Here is a 14,656-nt window from a genome sequence, read left to right as displayed (position 1 = left end):
TTATATATTTTTAAATCTTTTTTAAAATAATAAGAAATAAAAGTAGACTCTACTAAGTAGAGAGATCTATGATTGGGACTTATTGGCCAAAATCTTATGCCAATATTCCGTTATCTTTAACCGAATCTTTAATAAATTAAAAAAATGCCCTTTAATTCCTCTTAGCCCTTTCTCGTTCCCAAGGCCCCTCCAGTATTTAAACTCCCTCGTCTTTAATTATATTTCGTTCAATCTATTGAAACCTACTTAAGGCCATGGGAATTAATCCACTGTAAGGTGGGCGAGTGGGTGGCTCTGGGTGGCTCTGGGTGGCTCTGGGTGGCGGGGAGCGGTGGTGTGGGCTGTGCGGTGGTTGTGCGTGTGTGCCTTTCATTTTCATGCCACAGTCGAGGCGCTCAAGCAAGACGAGGCTTTCAATTTCTTACTTTTCTCATCTGTTGTCAGATTTTCATACGCTTCTGTCACAGGCTGTTGCCTCCATCTCCGTCTCCGTCTCTGTCTCCGGCTTCGTTTCCGTCTCTGTCGCTCGCCACTCTGTCTGTCTCCGTCCTGCTCTCCGGGGAATCGATAATTTCATTTGGCCAATCTTGAATACGGCTTTAAAGCCACTTATGGGGCATGTCCTGACTGGCTCATCAGGATCTCGGCACCGGCAACTCCATAAGTCGCCGCTTCGACTCTGCCCCGGCTTAAACAATAACTTCATTTGCAGGCAACTTTTTTAATATGCAACCATGTAAGTACACATGGCAGTGGGCGTGGCTGTGGGCGGGGAGGGGCGTCAAGGAGGGGGCACAACCTGCCTGCAACTCAATTTAATGCAATTATAGTCGACATAAAATTGATAAAGTGCGCTGCTGCATGTGCCGAGAATAGCTTGGCGAGAACGAGGTGGCCCGGACTGGACAGGATGCCCCAAACTCACAACCCTTCCCCCTGTCCCCTGTCCCCTCCGCCACCCCAAACTCAACCGCCCGGACCATAAAGCATATGCAGCATAAGTGCACATAGTTGTTCGAGTGTACATAGTTGCACTGCGAGCAAATGTGAGTTGATGCATAAATTATACATACTTCCAAGGGATTTATAATTCTTAGCATTTTCCATAAGGTTTGTTTAAAACTTAAGCAATAAAAATCCTTTAAAATTTCTCCTTTGTGTCGCTTTTAAGTAGAAATTTCGAACACCAATTGATACCTTATATTTTCCAAAAAAACTTTTTTATTTTTGTGAAAATTATTTTTCAATTCTTCAAAAATGTAATAATCCAAAAATTAAATATGATTCGAAAATACTCATGTTGAAAGCATTCCACAGAAAGAGCAGCTTATTTAAATTCAGAAACAAGTCTGAACATAAAGGCCTCAAAAGGACTCAATACCTCAAAGTCTCGCCCCCAAACAGGATCCTAAAAATGTTGTCAAGTGGCTGAAAACCTCTCAATCGCCCAGTTTTTTCGAGTGTATACAAGCACTCGGACGCATTGGCCGTGGAAATTAATTACCAGTTGGTGCATAGAAATGCAAGCAAAGATCCAGAGAACATAGACCGACCACAAGATACTTTTGGTCGGGTCGTTTTCATTCCGAATCCGTTCCGGGCAAGCACCACAAACACCTACCGACCGACCGACTGTCCGACCCACCTAGCCCACCCACTTGCCACCCGGCACCACCCAAAGCCCGCAAACCACTCGACTGTTATCGGCAACTGTGCGAGATTTCATAAATTTCACTGGCCATTCCAAATTAAAAAGAAAAATCGGCCACGCCGCCCCAACAAAGCCAACAAAAGTTGAATCGTTAAAAAAATAAAAGTGAGCGCAAACTTTCACAAAAGGCATTAAAAATTAAAAAAAAGAGGAGGAAAGTAAAAAAGCACACAAGTGTGTTTGCTAAAAAGTTACAACCGAAAAAAAAATAAAAAGAAAAACAGCAGGAATATGAGGTTAATAATTCTTTCTACCTTTTGCGGTTGCGGGGCGCAGGCTTTTATTTTATTTATAAATATATATAGAATATATACGAACAATTTATAAATATATTTTTGAGTTTCCCTCCGAGCAGAAAATGTTAATAATTGGCTTGGCTGTTCAAGGCGGAAGGACCTTACCATAAATTGCTTGGGATATTATCGTGGCTACCACATCGTCCTGAATCCCCACTCCCCACTACCCACTGCCCCTTGCCCACCCGCGTCCTTGTTCCACTTCTCGTCCTTGGACGTGTCCTCGTCCTTGCTCGAACTCGGAATTGATTACAGTTCATTTCATTTTGGCTTTGTTTATTTCCTTGCTCTCTTTTCATTCTCATTCCTGGCCAGGACCTCGCTGCCCCACGCCCCACGCCCCCCTACCATCTCTCCCGTGGCAGGCCAACATTGATATGGCCAGCGATTTTTTCGTTCATTTCAATATTTATTTGTGTGAGTTATTATTATTATTATTATTGCCACCGCGTGGCGGTGCCCTCGGAGCTGCGGCTCTCAAATATTAATTTCGCGTTTTTTATTTGCATTTCCGCTCCTGGGAAGCTCGGAACTTGTACCTCCACTCGCCATTTAAATATCTCGAATATGTATTTCTGTATTGAATATGCTCCAGTAGGTATGGTATCTGTGAGATACACAGTCGCCATCAGCCAGATTGTTTGGCTTCAATTATGTGTGAGTAACTCACTTGATCGGGTTGCCGAATTGGGAAATTGGGAAACCCGCAACATAATATCCTTATCCTTCCGAAACAATAACAGCCACGAACAATCCTTGCATTCAATTAGATGGAATTTAATTCCATTGGGCCAGCCCCAGTCCCAGTCCCAGCCCCAGCCCCAGCCCCTGGGCCTTGTGGCATTATCCTTCCGAAAGTCGATTTCGATTGGAGTTGGCCCCCAGTTTCTTTTTGTTGCGATAATTGCATAAGTTTGTGATTAGTTGGCCGGGACCTGATTAAATAATGCATAAGCCAGTCCTCCAAAATCGACAGCCAACCAATTAACACAAAATGAATATTTGATATCGGCCAATATATCGGCGAAGTTGTAATTGAGCTTTGAATTAATAAGGGATATCCCCCATCTTCAGTTAATTGGCATCTTTTAAGGACGTGGGGCGGGGGAGGGCTGGTCCTGCGATTAATTTACAAATTGAATAATAGACTGGCGGCAATCCTCGATGGGCTTGTGCCTTATATTTCAGGTGGCTTTTGTGGGATTAAGAAAATCATTCAAAAAAGCCAAATCTTGGTCTTTGCTGGAAAGTGGAACTGGCGAGTGGAACTCACGAACAATGTTAGCGCCAAAACACTTCGACGAGCGATAGTTGTACTCACAAACAAAGAGTTATCAGTTCCATCTCTATTCGTTAGTTTCGAAAGCTAAAAAACAACGAGCAAGATTTCAAAGCTCATATATTTAGATTTAGTTTAAACAGGAGCAAATTTAAGATTTCCTTCGATCCCGCGTTGCAACAAGTAGTCTTAGTTGAAAAATATTAATTTACTCTTAGTTGTTAGTTTCAGAGGTCTGTTTTAAATCATTATAATTGATTCCATATAATTATTATAATTACAAATTTGTTGTCTTCTTAAATTGAGTAATCTTGAGCTTAACAAGTTTCAAAAATAATTCGTCTAAAAATTCAAAGTCTCTGTCCTTGGCATTTAATTTGTAAGATCTCCCGCCCATCTGGGCCAAAAATAACAAACAAGTCTCTTTGAACCTCTTAAGCCCTGCCACGCCCCTCGGCTTGAAGCGCCCACCTAGGCAGGAGGAAAAGTACAGTTGACATTTGGAAATTTATGCGATTCAGCGGCTCATTTAACACCGAAGACGATTTAATCCGATCCACGGCCGGCCGCCCCTCGCCGAAACAGCGGCTGATTAGTAGTAGATTGTTGTTGTAATTAATAGATGGCTGGGGCGAAGACCCTTGAACCTTGAACCCTCCAGCCCCAGTCCCAGTCCCAGTCTCAGTTCGAGTTCCAGGCCCCATTAGAGGGTTGCCAGGGCACTTCAACAGAAATCTGTCATAAATGGCCGAAAAGGAGGGAAAATGCAAATCACAATGAGCCTTTTCTTTTCGCCTTCCGACCATCTTGAGTTTCTTATTATTATTATTTTCTTACTTTTTTCTGTTTTGAGGCCACAAATATGCGCATAATTAATTTATTCTTTTTTTCTGCAAAGGGGGCTCTGCTGAGTAGATTAAATGGCATTTTGTCAAAGTGTATTCAGAGTATTTTAATTAACCCCGACACGGAGCGACATTCGTCTATGTGTTGTCCTGGGAATCCTTTGAATATTTAAGTAGTTTCTTTACTTACCAACCAGGCCGTCCGGTCCTGCTCTGAAGCTGATGTTGTTGCTGCTATTCTTGCCCAACGGTGTCCTCGTGTCCTGTTTCCTGTCCTCCCCGGCTGTCGGTGTCCTGACTTTCTTCGAGTCTAAGTAAGTAATGCCAAAGTATTTAGTCTGCAAGAGCAACAAGCAAATGGAATTCTTCAGTCAAGACACTCGCCGACGTCATCATAAAAATTGCAAACACATCTGACAGCCATTTTGCTCGCCCTCAGGCATGTCCTGACAACCTGGCAAGGATATGCGGACGACCAGAAACTGACAGCCCAAAAAGGATGTCTGAAAGCTGCTCACGTCACTTGCAGCTCAACTTGTTCTTAGATTTTTATGCCCATGTGTTGCACTTGTCCTTCTCCCCCATCCCATCCCCCTTGTTTCTTACATTTTTTATTACACTGCCGTGTAGCACATCCTGCATATCCTGCCACCCACAAGCCCACGAACACAGACAGACTCCGTATTTGTGCATATAATATTTGGCAAGGTTTTTGTCCGCATTTCACCTTTCAAATGATTTTTAAATATTTTATATTCGATTCGATGGCCGCGCCCCTCGGGCAGCCATAAATTAAGACCGGACAATGAAAACATTTAATTTCCAATAGAAATCCGATGACTCTCTCTTTTTGAATCCTTTTATCATTTCTTTATTGCGAAAAAATCGTCCAATTAGTTTCGAGGGACATTTAAGCTATCTAACTTTGTAGTTTAATTTTGTTTTTTTAAATTATCATGTCCCAAGAATTAATAGTTTTAACATTATAGTGATTAGCATAAGAAATGGTTATAAGAATAGTTAAGTACATTGCAAATTCTATTAGTGATGAGCACGATTTATCGATAAATGTTCGAAAGCATCGAGATCGCCATCAAGTTATAATAAAAACCATGCTGGCAACACCGTTTTACGGCGTTCATTAATACATTAAGCTTTGAATTAAAGTATCTTTTGAGTATCTTTTCAAGACGTAAAGACTCCAATTATTTTAAGGTTGACTAAGGATTCAATTCTTGTTAGGTAACAAGGTAGGACCTTCAAAAATAATCCAACATTTCATGATCCTGGCAAAATGCATTTATTCTCTTATTTAACTTCTCCCCCATTATCCTGCGGGCATTGTGCATCCCTAATCCGATCGGAGGCAATCTGATTTGTATTTTCAACCCTTTGTCTCGGTTTCCAGAGCTAATTGAAACGTAATCCCCGTACCGAGCCGGAAACTTGCTCCACCCAAACACAGAGCGCACAAATGGTAGAGTTTTTGAATTTTTGAATTGGTAATCCACGCCAAAAACAACGCCTGGCAGGAACTACAAAAAAATAACACATGGCTGGGAAACCCAAAAAAAAGAGAGAAATAAATGAAAAAAGTAAGGCTTTATCCTTTTAGTTTGGTCCGATTGTGTGGCGAATACCCTTCGAAGCAGGACTTTGGTTAGGTGATAAAAGTGAAAGTCCCCAAAAACACAAACATAATATGTGTTTCCTAATTTATTATATTTTTGTTTTTGTTTTTGTTTTTCTCACTTCCTATAATATTTACTCATTATGTCAGATCCTATCAAAACCGAAACTCGGCAACGGATTATTTTAATGGCTTCCCCCGAAGGAGAAGCGGAATAAAGTTTCGGGGGGATTCTGGGAGTTCCTTGGGAGGAAACTTTGCCTTTATATCATGTGGCCTGTCAGTGAAGCGATTCCCCAGAACAAGCCGTTTCCTGTTTGGCATCGGCTTAGTGTATCGCAAATGCGACCACGCCCCACGCCCCCGTTTCGCTCCCCCAGGAAGCGCCCGCCACACTCTGCCACAGGACGCAATATGAGAAGTGCCCGAAGTGCGAATTTCGCGTAAATAAATTTAATATCTGACGCAATCTGCCACGAAAAACAAAAGAATCATCTCAAAAAATGTACACCATTTTTTTTCGCCCCGACTCTGGTGAGTATTTTTTCTGGCAATTCCGGAGGGATGGGGGAGAGCCAGTCCGGGAAACGTAAATGAATTTGTAACTCGATGATGTCGGCAACGCAGCTCACTTTGCCGTAGAGCCGTGTCCCAATTTCATTATGCAAAAATCCAAGGGCTATGGCACAGACTGCCCCCCTCCCGACTAGAATGCATTTCCCAAAAAATGATTAAACAACACACTGAGTACAAAATAGAACCAGCCGGATGCTTATATATCACAGATTTCCATTTCGTAAATAAACATTTGCCAAACATTGGATTTTGGCAATGGGCTTACCGAGCAGCCATGGCTGCTAGTCCGTAAATGGTCCACTTTTTTCACACAAAAAGTGGTCAAAAAATTACGGGAAAAATTGTGGAAAATAAGCGGGAAACGGCTCACTTACGAATATTTTTTGGTATAAAAAATTCTTAATTTTAATATTAACTTGAGGTTTGGAAAATGTAACTTTTATGATCAGTTTCTGTTGGTATGCAATTTTTTTATTTATATGATATAATATAATATGTATGTGATTAATATATTATATATTATACATATGTATGGTTTCAATTTAAAATAGCTTATATATTTTAAAGACAACTTTAATGCCTATTTTAATATATTTTTTTGAGCGGCAATAAAAGTTATCTAACTTGCGTTTCAAACAGTAAAAAAAACAATGGCTTATACGCCTTTCGTGATACAATAAAATGTATTTATTTTTGTAACTTTTATGGGAAGCTATATGCCTTTTTTATCGCAAATAAATTGTATAATTTTTTACATAATTGTTTATATTTAATGATGTTCTTAGAACCACACTTTATAATATTTTAAAAGAATGTAATAAAATATATTCAAGATTCCTATAACCTTCTAGACTTTAAACAATATTCAATTTTTGGCTTATACATCAATAAATTAAAAATAAAAATCCCTCCTCGAAAAATCCATCCTTCAAGGACTTTCTTTGAGTCTCAAATAATTACAATAGCCTTTTGGCAAGGCCACAAAAAATGGAAAATTATATAAGGGAATTTCCAAGTTTGTTCTTCTTTGCTTTTCAGCTTTTTTCTTTTGGGTCTTTAATCATTTCGAAACTTTTTGAGGAGAGAGCGTTCGGCCTGGTCATCGTTTGTGGGCTGTTGTCACGGCATTTTCTGCTGTATAACATTTTTATTGCCTATATATTTATCTGTCCAGACTTGGCCATTATTTTCCCAACTTCCATTCTTGTTGTTGTTGTTATTATTGTGGCTTCATTGTTGTTTTTGTTGTTGTTTTGACTTTATTTCATTCGACTGTGGAGTTTTTATGACACTTTTGCGCTGTGCTGCTTTGCTGTTTGGCTGCAAATATGCAAATGTAGCTCGACAGACTTCCAAAAAAATAAACATAAACCCAGGGACAACCCAGGCCTACCAAAAAAAGAAGAATATATAAAAATGATTTTTTTTGGACGGAAACAGGGCGAGATTCGGGAGAGGGGCTGGAAATACTTATGCACTTTTGGCCAAAAGGCATATTTAAAGCCGACCTGATGAGCGGCTGGGTGCTGGGAGCTGGGAGCAAGGTGCTGGCCAAGGAGATGGCTTTTGCGAATAAATATGTACACTTTGACTCGAAAGTTGGGCCAAGATAAAGGCCATAAAGTTTGTCTACGATATTTGCTAAAAAAAGACTCCGATACGTGCCTGAATATTTTAACTCTTGTTTGTGAGTGATTTGGAAAGTTTGGGCCAAATCTGCGGTTTATCCACTCCTACATTTGGAAAACTTTCCTTTGGTCTCTGCCTATTTATTTTCATATTATGAATTTTCAATTTTCCATCGGGAAAAATCCGAATAGAACAAAGGCAGAGCCGGGCCAGTGACAAAAGCCGAGAACTTTAATTAAATATCAATTTCCGTAGCGGCATCTGATCTGCTTGCATGTGTGTGTGTGTGTGTATGTTTGTGTGTTTGTGTGTGTAGGTGTATGGGTGCGTGGCGGTGTCCTGTTTGCGGGTGTGTGGGTGAGCGTTTTGTTTGCTTGTGTATTAGTCGGTCTTTGATCTATCAAATGGCAAAGTCTATTCCTAAAAAGCACACATAGGAAAAGTGGAAAAGCCACAGGAAAACTCATTTACTTGACCAGTGGGTTGAGGGGGGCGGTAGATGGTGGGTGGCAGAGAGAGATAGCGATAATGTATGCAACACATCACAGGACACCCACCCACTATGGTGGCAAAGTTTTGCGAATGTGTTTGCCTTGCCCTTTGTCGTTTGTCGTTTGTCGTTTGTCGTTTGTCGCTTTGCAGCTCGCAGGCAAATGGCAAAAGTTTCTTGGCTGCTGGGAGGGAGGGGGAGGGGGAGGGCGCAGGAGGCACCGATAGTGAAAGAGATAGGGCTAGAGATCCTTCAGACAACCCATACATCCCATGCGTGGCATTTGAAATGCTAATGGCAGATGAGCCGAAAGCCAAAGTCAGAGCCAAAAACAGAAACAGATTCCAGTCCCGGGCCTGGTCCTGGTCGTGGTCCTCGGCCTAGGCCTGAGCCAGAGCTGCCTTTTGGCTCATAATTGAATGTTTTTGGCCACTGCAGTGCAGAGGGCCAAGACCAAGGACACAACTGTTGGCTAACTAATTTAAATATCATGAATTTAACATAAATATGTGTGCGTCCAAAAAAAAAAAGCGAGCAGAGACAAAGGCAGTCAGCATATCACACTGATCTGGGTTGACCCCAGAGGGCTACAACCCCTCCCTCCCAGGACACTCTTCAATTTTTTGTTTGTCCAACAAACATCATATGTGTGTGAGTGCTCTTGCTCGAAATCTGCATAAACAAATAGTGGGGGAGAAGTTTCTATAAACTGTTGGGGTCAGCAGGCAGGATATGGGAACACTGGGTCAATGAGCAAAGGACTCTTGTCTTATTTATATTTATATTTATATTTATATTTATACGTTTGTTGGCCAACTAGATATGGCGGCTTTTTAATCAAAAGCCAGAAGCTCTCTCCGTCCTTCGTCCTTCTTCCTTCGTCCTGTGGCCAGGACAGAAATCAAACTGATCAGCAATCCCTTTTCTTTGCATATCAAATAAATAAACTTTTTTCTGCTGACTGGCCCATTTGGCAGTACTCCCCCCAGGATATGCCCCCTCAATACAACTCCTTGGAAGGAGACACTCCCCCCTGCAGGACACTCCCCCCTCGGAGGGAAAAAGAAAAGCAACATTAAAGGCAAATAAATAATTTCGCCTTTGACTTGGGCCATCGGCTTTTATCGGGTTTTGTAATAAATTTAAAGTTGTCTCTGGCGTTGACTTATCCCCTCCTTAAAAAAGGAAGACACAGCCCACCCTCGCACCCTACCACCCTCGCACCCTACCACACTACCAACCACCCCCTAGCCCCTGTCAGTCTGTTTTTTTAATTTTATTTTCGGCGTGCTCTACTTTTAGTCCCCAGCTAAGCCGGAAGGGATCAAACGGTTTCTCTGCCCAGTAAAAAATGGATAAAAACGAGCCACCAAAAAAGAGTGTATATATGTATATTTATATGAAAAAAAGGAAGAAGGAATAAAATTTCGACAGCTGCCCGGGCGGGGGAGGGAGAGGGTTGCCTTTGGGTCAATGAGCATCAGAGGTTGACTGCATAATTTATGAACATAAATGGGCGTGACAAGAGATTAGGCCATGGGGGCGGGCGCCGGCAGGTCAGCCGGGTCTGGGGCGGGGCGGGTCACCTAATGACTTGGCCCAATGCAAAATGCATGCAAATTGTCAGCGGCAAAGTGAATTAGAATTAATTGGAAATATGGCTGGCCACTGAGGCCAAAAAATTAGGTGGAAATATGAATGGGCTTTATTCAAAAGATTATACAAGAAGCTATAAAAATTAACTTAAAAGAGCAAAACATAGAAACTGTATTTTGAAGAGGTTTTAGTTTCAGAACATGGACGGCCTTTCTCGCAGGTGACGAAACGAATCCCTACAAGTAGACCGGGAAGGGAAAAGTGCTCTCAAAAGTCACAAATTATGCAAAATAGTTACCTTTTAATTGAATACACTGTCCGTGCACAAAACCGGTTCTAAAGTGCTTCCAACCAGCATAATTGAGCAAAAAGTACGGGTCCTGATAAAGTTTAAAAATTACAAATTTGGCGCTCTGTTATTGCGTTGTGCATTTCGCTAGCGATGGCACAATTATAAAAGCTATTAGTAGAATAGGTGTGAGGTATCGAATATAAAGGATGTTCGATAATTTCTTTGGGTATGCTTTTTTCAAAGTTCGAATAACGCTGACCGCAAATAACTAAGTTATTGAAACAGAAATAAACTTAATAATATTTAGTTTATTATAATTTGCATATCTGTTTCTTTTTTTTTTCTTATCGAAGTGACACTAGAACACTTTTCTTTTTCCGTTCATTTACTTCATAATGTGACCATGTGCACACACTCAGCTAGGCATTTGTGAGCTTTTGAAACCCTGGTCCCTCTAACGAAGCAGTCTCAACAAAGCCCTGCAATCCAGAAGGCCAGGCCTTTGCTTTGATTTCAGCCTCATCGTGTAGACTTTGTCAGAGAATTCATATAGCTTCTGACTCAATTCAAAGCATTTTGTTGCGTCGACTCTGATACACACATACTCTTTTGTAACATTTTCGGCCCAAAAATCTGAAAGCCAAAAAACCTAAAAAAAAACTAAAATTTGTACAAAAAGAACAAAATACACGAAAAAAATTCTGCACAAAATTTCATACGAGTCGCAAGAATCTCAGGAGTGAGCAAGCAATCCCATTTGGCCTTCGTAACGAACCCCAGACACCGCTATGACGTCCGCCCTGGTGCTGCTGATCGCCAGCGTGCTGCACTTCGGCCTGCGCGGCAGCTGCTTCCTGAGCATCGAACGGTTCCCGGTGGTGCCGGGCACCGTCTACGCCGGACACATCGCCTACTGCGCCATCTTGCACTTCCTGCACGACATGGAGATCCTGCCGAGCCGCTATCGCCACCGCATGGGATGGCTGGCCGCCTTCCTGGTCGAACTGGTGCTGGGCGTGGCCGTGATGGAGGTCCTGGCCCTGTGGCTCTGGTGCAGTGTGGAGCACATCGCCCACATGACCATTCAGTTCGTGCTGCGGCGGTATGGTGGCATGTCCATCGAGTTCTACCAGCAGTGGGAGGCGGCCATCATGGGCGGGGTCATGACCTCGCTGGCGGCGCTGCTCTGGCTGAACGCCTACGATGCCACGGAGCCCTCGGGCGCTGCAGGTAATGCTGCTCCAGCCGCATCCCCGACCCCGTCACCGAGGTCGAAGGGCACTGCCGCTGCCGCTTCTTCCGTTGCTGTCACTGCGGCCGCCGCCGCCACACTCAAGGCCAAACCAAAGAAGCGTCCCCAGGCCAAGGAGGAGCAGCGCCGCTCCATGGAGCACGAGCAAGAACTGGAGCAGGAGGAGGTTGAAACAAAGGACCCGGATGAGAACGTCCAGGATCCGTGGGATCTGGAGGAGCTGAAGGACCCGGAGGCCTCGCAAGATGACGAGGAGGAACTGGAACTGGTGCAGGAACAAGAGGCGGAGCACCAGGACCTCGACCAGAATGGGGCGGTGAAGCTTCACGGGCCGGAGCTGCGAGTCTTCAAGGATCCGGAGCTGCAGACCGAGTTCGAACACGGCTCCACCACTGAGTGCTAGTCGTAGCCCGACCATCCTGGCTGTCCTGCGACCGTCCTGACCCCCAGATCCTGTCCCCTCCAGACTTAAAATGACCAAACAAAAAAAAAAAAAACAAAAAAAAAAAAAATCAACTAGCAAATAGTTCCAGTACCATCACCGGCAAATGTATTTATTCCAGCCAGATGGACTCCAAAAGGCTCTAAGGACCATGGCAAAAGGATGTTCGAAGAGAGCGAGAGAGAGAGAAGCGGGAAGAGGGCGAGTGGGGCTGGTGTGGGGGCGGAAAATGATGGACTGCAGTAAAATGTCTATGAAAATTGACTTTGCATTTCTAAAAAGGGCATTCAGAGTCAGCCGGGCGGAAGGAGCTGCCAGCGCCTGGATGCGCGTCAATTGACAAATTGTCCTGGCCCGTTCCAGCCTGTGCTTCTCCGGCCGTCAGGTCCGGGTCCAGGCCATTTCCATTCTGGCTCCCCTCTCTGGGTGCTACCACCCTCCCGCCCCTTCGACGGCGTAAAGTCATTCAGGCTCTTGTCTAATTTCATTTCATTTCACTCGAAGGCCAATTTTTTGGTTTCTGTCTATTATTCATATAAAATTTCCTCCTTTTTTAGGCAGTAATTTCTGGCAGGCCAGGCCAGGCCAGGCCGGGCCGGGCGGGCAGGCAGCATTACGTATACGCCGTGTTGTTCACGGAATTATGAATTTTCTGTGTATGTGCGTGCCTAAGCAAACAATGGGCCGAGCGCGGAGCTTTTGTTTGTTTCCTTCACCCACACAAGCACACAAAACACACCACACAGACCCACCAAAACACTCACACACACACACACACACACAAACACACTTGTACAAGTTGCGGTGCGTGCCTGAGTTGTATATTTTTAGGAACATTGCTGGGAAAGTATTTTAAAGACGGTCCACCGACTCAGATGAAAGCAATAACAGGGGGATGCTATTTGGGGGGCGGCGGCGGTGAGTGCCACCCTCCGGACCCACAGGGGTTGCTCGCCAAAGGTGGCTTACTGGAGCAGAGGGCGCCACAGGGAGTGGCAGAGGGACTCGGCCATCGATGATGATATCCTTGATGCTGTGAAAACTTCCCATCTTGATGTGCATAGATTTTTTTTGTTCCATTTTGAATAAATCGAAAATGATGGCAATGACTGGGGGATTAGCAGGATTTTAAGGAAATAAATTATTGGCTGTAATTCATTTGATCTTGCGATTCGATAAATTCTTTCCTAAGTGAAAGGCAATTATAGTTTGTTCAGTTGTGGTAATTAGCTATTATTATATATATTTTTAGTCAAATCCTACTTGTTCCAAATCCTTATTTTCTTATCAAAAGGGGACGTAGCTCAGTGGAAGAGCGCTCGCTTTGCATGTGAGAGGTCCCGGGTTCGATCCCCGGCGTCTCCACAACTATTTTTTTATTATTTTTACCTCACAGGTTCAAATAGAATTGAAAAAATAAATGAACCTTGCAGATTTGTTTAATAAAATTTAACAAATTTTATCATATAAAAGTCAAATGTTTTTTCTTCTAAAAATCTAAGCTCAAAATATCCTTTTCTTTCAAGTATCTGAGACTTTTTGTGACCCCAGCTTTGACCTTTGGCTCGAAATAAATCCCAATCGTTAATTATCCTTCCAGATTTTGCTGCTAACTTCCTCGGCTTGGCTGATTTTTATTTAATTTAAATACCAATTTATCACTTTAAGTCATTTATGGCGCCAATTTGAAAAGAAATCCTTCTGAATTTGAGTAAAAATCATTGCAGACTTTTATCTCGCCCCGCACCCCAGAAAATAATGTTGTTATCCTTTGAGCTTTTAGTGAAAATGTTCGCTTTCGCTTTCATCCGGTGTCTGTTTGTCGCCGTCCCTGTCTGACTGAGGAGCAGAGTGTCCTTCGGGCCACCAGCTGAGGGCGAGGACAATGACAGAGCGGAGGCTAATTAGCATCGTCAACATGGGCCACCTTAAGGTCCTTCCATCCTCTGAAAAACCAAAAACCCCAGACCCCAGACCCCAAGCCCCTAGCCCCTAGCCCCGAAAAACGAGGCCCATCCTTTTCATTCGGCCTGTGTTTGCAACATGATGCACGCGTCCCACGCTGCGCAGCACACAAAATGAGTTGGCCTAATGATGATACAGCACCACTAACCCACTAACTCACCAAGCCACCGAAAAAAAGGACCTCTCAGTCACCAGCCACCCAGCCACCCAGCCATCCAGCCGCCCAACCTCCCGACATGCAAAACGCCAACAATAAAAATGTCACTTTTGCGTGTCGGGCAGACGGGAGGAAAAAATTTTCACCAAATCGCAAAAATTACAAAAGAAAAAACGGAGAGGGCTGGGGGAGGGATGGTCTTATCATAAATCACGAAACCGCTCACTGGCCACGCCCAGAAGGGGGCTAATTAATTAATTAGCAACAGCGTCTCATCATCATCACCACCAGCGCCGTCGACATTGGCCGAGAAACTTCGTCTGCGTCTGCAATTCCGTGAGTTCTGCATTATTATTATTATTATTAAAATACATTTTTCCCGTTTTTTTTTTTTTTTGGCCAAAAGCGAATTGTCAGCACAAAAACATGGCCAACAATTAGCGAATGGAATTTGCACTTAGTTTCTTATCGGCACGCACCTCATATATTTTCGTCC

The 14,656-nt window shown here is 43.2% G+C and overlaps 2 protein-coding genes and 1 non-coding gene across 7 annotated transcripts in view; 2 read left to right on the top strand and 1 right to left on the bottom strand.

The window, feature by feature from the left end:
- The window catches only part of LOC6503164 (dopamine D2-like receptor), a 58,570-nt gene that overhangs the window by 35,414 nt on the left and 8,500 nt on the right, over window positions 1-14,656 (bottom strand). For 4 of the 5 annotated variants that reach the window (XM_032453054.2, XM_044716916.1, XM_032453055.2 and 1 more), the window contains exon 2: window positions 4,322-4,469. The exons of the other annotated variant lie outside the window; for it this stretch is intronic. The gene's annotated coding sequence lies outside the window, so the exon portion shown is untranslated. The remainder of the gene's footprint in view (window positions 1-4,321; window positions 4,470-14,656) is intronic. 5 annotated transcript variants of the gene reach the window in all.
- Window positions 10,878-12,302, top strand: LOC6502941. The gene has a single exon (XM_001963515.4). It carries the CDS (start codon window positions 11,133-11,135, stop codon window positions 11,997-11,999), a length of 867 nt encoding a protein of 288 aa, XP_001963551.1. The 5' UTR covers window positions 10,878-11,132; the 3' UTR covers window positions 12,000-12,302.
- On the top strand, window positions 13,332-13,403 carry Trnaa-ugc. Its single transcript has one exon. It is a non-coding gene; the product is annotated as a tRNA-Ala (tRNA).

This window comes from Drosophila ananassae, chromosome XL (genome assembly GCF_017639315.1).
Source record: "Drosophila ananassae strain 14024-0371.13 chromosome XL, ASM1763931v2, whole genome shotgun sequence".
Taxonomy (NCBI): Eukaryota; Metazoa; Arthropoda; class Insecta; order Diptera; family Drosophilidae; genus Drosophila; species Drosophila ananassae.
The sequence above is the reverse complement of the archived record's forward strand: the minus strand, read 5'-3'. Positions and strand labels throughout refer to the sequence as shown.

Bases quoted from the DNA above. Each gene is read 5' to 3' on its own strand.
- LOC6502941 (XM_001963515.4), top strand. From the start codon at position 11,133: ATGACGTCCGCCCTGGTGCTGCTGATCGCCAGCGTGCTGCACTTCGGC.